Source organism: Rutidosis leptorrhynchoides, chromosome 1 (assembly GCF_046630445.1).
Source record: "Rutidosis leptorrhynchoides isolate AG116_Rl617_1_P2 chromosome 1, CSIRO_AGI_Rlap_v1, whole genome shotgun sequence".
Classification (NCBI taxonomy): Eukaryota; Viridiplantae; Streptophyta; class Magnoliopsida; order Asterales; family Asteraceae; genus Rutidosis; species Rutidosis leptorrhynchoides.
The window spans coordinates 483,195,170-483,200,352 of record NC_092333.1 but is presented as its reverse complement, the minus strand read 5'-3'; the positions used below and the strand labels follow the sequence as shown (position 1 = coordinate 483,200,352).

Here is a 5,183-nt window from a genome sequence, read left to right as displayed (position 1 = left end):
TAGGCCTACTTTTATTGGATAATACAATTCAATTTTTATTAGATATACTATATCTATGCATTAACAAGTTGTAAAATATATTTTGTTAATGTAATTATGTACTCCACATTAGATTTATCAATAATTGAAATGGAAACATTAAATCTCAATAAGTTTAATGTAGTTTGGTGGTTTTTTGTCTCTCAATTAATAAATTTATTGGTGCCGAGTTAAATAAATTTAATGTTGACGTCATATGAAATTTAGGTTGGTGATTTTTTTCGTCTCTCAGTTTAAGTTTGTTTTGCTCGATAGTTGGTTTATAATCGTCCCCTTGTGTTGTTTGATTTCTTGCACTCTTTCATATTTTGTTTTGCCGATTTGTAGTGTTGGGTGTTGCATTGGTTTGGTACCAAATTAGCGTTGTCGGTTTAGATTTTTATGTTAGCTTGACTTGGTTGTTTTGTTATGCTTTTTGTGGTTAGTAATAAAGTTATTATTTTTTAAAAAACAATCTATTAATTTATATCCATATTTCATATTCATTCATCTATATCCATATTCCATATCTATCTTTCTATCTATCTTCTATCTAATATATAAAAGTTGGTAAAAAAAAATCTAATTCAAAGCCACAAGAAATCAAAAAGTATATACCGACGTTGACGTAACTTTCACGCAGAGAAAAAGGAGCAACAGATGATTGAATTAGGGCACCAAAAATCACCGTTGACTGGTCAAAGACTACGAACTACCGTATAGCCATAAATTCGTATTACTGTTTTCTGTAAGTTGAATTACAATTCATTCAGTCTATATAGAATCGATAACAATTTTGATCATTCGATATCAAATTTCTGTTTGTAATGCTAGACCTAATTTTGTTTGTTATGTAAATATGATTATTAAATATGATCATTAATCATTAATAATAGAATCCTTAGTTACCGTTATCAGCTCATAATTAGTACAGTATCTAATTTGTTGCTTTAATTGGCTCTCTGTAGTAATAATAAAGGTTATAAAGATTGAGTCCTCTAATTATAAAACGTTTGTTTTGTTGAAAAGGAATTTAAATTGTGAGGGAAGAAGATGAGTGGTTATTATTGTCTATTTCTGTCTGATGTTGTTAAGAAACAAAATTTTGTTACTTATATTGAGCTGATATTTAGAATTTGTTGTTGGTGAAGAGGATGAATGGAATGCTCAAAACTAGTAATCGACGATTTGTTGCTTTCGTTGTTTGATTTGATTATGTGCTTCTGTACCAGTGTACATTTTACGAAGTTAAAGTGACTAGGAATTGGTAGTTTAGTGCATAATTAATAGGTTTGCTGAGTGAAGATTGCTTTGTTAGGCTTGACAAGTTTATCACTTAGTTTTTGGGTTTTTGGAAGTATAAGAAGTTTTGATTTTGATATTTGGTCGTTAGTCGTTAGTCGGTAATCGTTACTATGTCCCACGACAATCATGGTGTACTTACGTCATCTGAAAACCGAGTTGGTTCCCTTTCTTTCAACTTGTCTACTAGCTCGAATGCGCCAAACGGATATGTGGACATTTGGTTAACGTCTGCTGACGTGCAACTTGTTTTCAATATATAATGCATAAGCATTTTAGCATTTGGAACTTTCGTCTGTCCAATTATGCTGGTTAAATTTCTGGCTCATAGATACATTTTACCGGATCAGTTGCTCTTATCAAAAAGTAAATTATGATGGATGAGCCATAATTGTAAAGTGCGACTTTGTTATTACCTATTAACATCTTTAACATGCATTTTACTTGATAAATGTAATTTCCCAAATCTGGAAGCATTATATTGTAAAGGAGATACATCTGCTTTCCGATTGAAGTTAAAAAAAATCTTCATTTACTAAGTCTGGATGTGATGCCTTTCCTAGACAAAGATAATTAGAAGTTGTAGACAGAAGGGAAGTGCTTAAGAAAATAGTAGGATATATGACTGATCAAAATTAAATAACTGAAATCATTATTCATTATTACGTTTTAATATGATTACCAATGCTAGGACTCTAACCGAACGGATATGGAAAAAACGTCAAAAGGATTACTAATGTATGATACCTTAAATGTATTCATACAATATCTTAATGCTAACCTTTTTCTAATTTTATATAACTGAAATCCATTATTCGTTATTAGGTTTAATAAGATGACCAATGCTAGGACTCTAACAGCTAGTATGATACCTTAACCGTATTCATACAATATATCTTAATACTAACTTTATTCTATGGCTCTTTAAGCAGTATTCAGTATCCAAATACCATCTTTCATGGATTTTTCAACGTGTCAATGTACTTGCCCTCTGATAAAGATTTAACAGAGATGAAATCAAGAAATCCACCAAAGCTCCCTTCTTTGTAGGCTACAGGGTGTTGTTCATCAACTAGCTCTGGTGCTGGCCCAACCTTTTTATCTAATTGCATACTATGAAGACTTGCAATCGAAATACGTTTCTTCTGCATGTTGAGAATTGCTCTATGCGGTGTACTTTTATATCTTCCATTGCTCATCACTTCTAACTGATCCCCCAATTGAACTATAAGGGCACCTTCAACATATGGAACAGAATGCCATTTTTTGTCATGGTCCATTATTTCAAGTCCTTGCTGGTTTTGATTTAGGATGGTCATGGTACCATAGTCTGTGTGTGGTGGCATACCCAGTGCAAGATCTGGTTCAGGGCACGAGGGATAGCAGTTCACAGCTATGACTTGAGAACCGTGTTCAATGTCATCATGCAAGTAATTCATATTCAGGCCTAGGCTTTCAAGAACCAGTTCCATTAACTGTTTTTGTAATATATGTGCTGCCTTTGCATAGCTTCCCATTTTCTCTCTGTATAAAAAACTAGTGATATTAGATTGTGCTTTTGTTGACACACTGCATTATCTATAGTTTGTGTTTATGTAAAACTAGTGATAAAGTTTGTATACTTGTAAATGGGAGGATTTGAGGGCCATAAATGGATCCATTCTGATAACGGATTAGCATAATGCTTGATGAAGTCTCTCCAATAGAACACTTTATCCAAACCATGATTCATACTAGTGCCATATCTTACAGGATCATGAACATTAGCTGAAGCAAAACAAATCTTCTCGTCACTTGGCATATTGAAGAACTCTTCAGCAGCATCTAGTGAACCTTCAACGATTGATGTAGGTATTCCATGGTTTATCACCTTCATATACATACCATTTTTAGTCAAGAAAGTTAGAATCTAACTGATAAATGCATGCATACGCTATTTACGTTCAAAGTCCTCAACTTTTTTTCGTAAATAGTTGTTTAAAAACGATATAAATTCAGACCACCTTGTAACTTTGACCAAAGTGGCCCCCTTTACCTTTTCAACTAATGTGAGAAGTGAAAATTTGGCACGTATATAGCGTGAAAGTGCACGTAATTGAAGCCAATAAGTCATCTTACATAGCCATGCATGTATTTATTTCCTATATGTAAGCTTTTGCATGAATAAATACCTGAAAGAAGCCAAGGTTCTTGCATGCTGCATGAATGTCATTGATTAGTTGGGACCTATGTGTAGGGTGGTTCATCATTGAAAGGTCAATGAGTGGGAGGCTTGAAGAAACATGATCAATAAGACTAAGGTTTGGTCGTTGTATAGGCGGAAGAATGTACTGTTCGGGTATATTCTCTTTACATTTTTGAACAAGTGCCGTGACGCTCGTAAATGAAGCCTCTGATATGTTTCCGTTAGCTTCCATTCTCTCTGTTTTTTTTTTTTTTTTTAAAAGTTGAATTTATTGATTTGGAAATTATGCTATAAGTTGTGCCTATTTATAAGCTAAAGATTTGAAATGACTACGTATAATTTCATTTTATTAAAGTTTATAGTTGAATATTATTATTAATGAACAAGTACTATGAATGTTACAGCAGACTTATTAGGGGGAAAGTACCCTTTGTGGTAGCCTATGGAGATGTAAAAGAACATGCAATCTCTAGTATGTGTGACTTGTGTGGGGTCCAGTTGTTTATTTATAGATATTTTATATTCCTTTTCTTTTGGTTTTTCCGGTGTTCTCACACGGATTTAAACATTTATATTCTTATGCTTCCATCCATTTGGTCATGAAATTAATATATTCTTAGTCTTAATCATGTCTGTGTATTATGTCACTTATCTCAAATTAGTATTTTCTGTCAGTTTTAATCCGTATTGTTTAGTTGATGAAAATCCAATTATGTTCTACTTGCATTCACTGTGATATTTTGTAGGTAACATTCTGTTATAGCCTTTTCATTTGTGTAGTTGATAATTAGATAATAAATTAATGCTGACTTTTGCAGGAACAAATAAGAACAAGTTTATATGATTAGGAAAGTTGGGAAATCAACCAGGCAGTGTTTCACAAACTGTAACTGTCGAGATAAGCCATATGGATTTCAGATAAGTTTTCCTACTTATCTTAATCTCGAGTCTTTAATAATAAATGCAATTACTACTTTTCCTGCAAAGGTTAAAAAGAATTTGTGTTCTAATTACCTAACTCGGTGGGCTATCAGGGATAGTACTTTATACTTTACGGTTTTGGTGAATAACTTGATAAACAATCTTTAGACCAGTAGTATATTTAAAAAGGAATTTTTTTACAAGTTATCGTTACTCTGTTGAGTATATAATGACTAGTTTCATCAGCCTTTATTGAAGTTGTTGACTATTGTTGCAACCATTTGCATTATTTATTCTTATCTTGTTAGCCATGTTGCCTAAAAAGACAAATTTCAATTTTTCATTGAATCTAATTTTCCACTTTATAAGTTTCTGAAGGAATTTGCTTAACATCTCAAAACTATGATAAATCACAAAGCCATAATGCAAACCGCAAAACCAAACTATAGTGTGACATCATTAATATATGACCATTTATGATTAAGGTTACATAAAAAGAACGACAACTACAACAACACCCAATTCCACGAATCTGAGGTATGGGTCTAAAGAACATGGGTCAATATTATCAGTCATCATACACACCAAGTATGTTAGTTTAATTGAGGTGAAGCCTGTTAGTCCACGTTGTGGGTGTGGTTAATCTCTCATAAAGAAGATCATTTTTCTCATTAAAGTTTGTTGTGGTACGTTTGAATCCTGTTGACCTATTCGGACTGATGTCTGGTGCCACGTATACAAAAAAGAAAAAATGCAT

General features: G+C 32.6%; 1 protein-coding gene across 1 annotated transcript; it reads right to left on the bottom strand.

Moving 5' to 3' along the window:
* Positions 1 to 2,012: 2,012 nt before the first annotated feature.
* LOC139840223 (flavanone 3-dioxygenase 3-like) lies at positions 2,013 to 3,737 on the bottom strand. Its single transcript, XM_071830466.1, has 3 exons — positions 3,492 to 3,737; positions 2,943 to 3,190; positions 2,013 to 2,844 (listed from the first exon to the last, which is right to left on the bottom strand). The coding sequence occupies exons 1-3, from the start codon at positions 3,735 to 3,737 to the stop codon at positions 2,277 to 2,279; spliced, it is 1,062 nt and encodes a 353-aa protein (XP_071686567.1). The 3' UTR covers positions 2,013 to 2,276.
* Between the last annotated feature and the right edge of the window lie 1,446 nt (positions 3,738 to 5,183).

What these genes read in the sequence shown, in the direction of transcription:
- LOC139840223 (XM_071830466.1), bottom strand. Translation starts at nt 3,737, where the DNA reads ATGGAAGCTAACGGAAACATATCAGAGGCTTCATTTACGAGCGTCACG. An exon ending in AGAACCTTGGCTTCTTTCAG is followed by an intron (nt 3,191 to 3,491) that starts GTATTTATTCAT and finishes ATGTATATGAAG; the next exon opens with GTGATAAACCATGGAATACC. An exon ending in TCAAATCCTCCCATTTACAA is followed by an intron (nt 2,845 to 2,942) that starts GTATACAAACTT and finishes TTTTTTATACAG; the next exon opens with AGAGAAAATGGGAAGCTATG.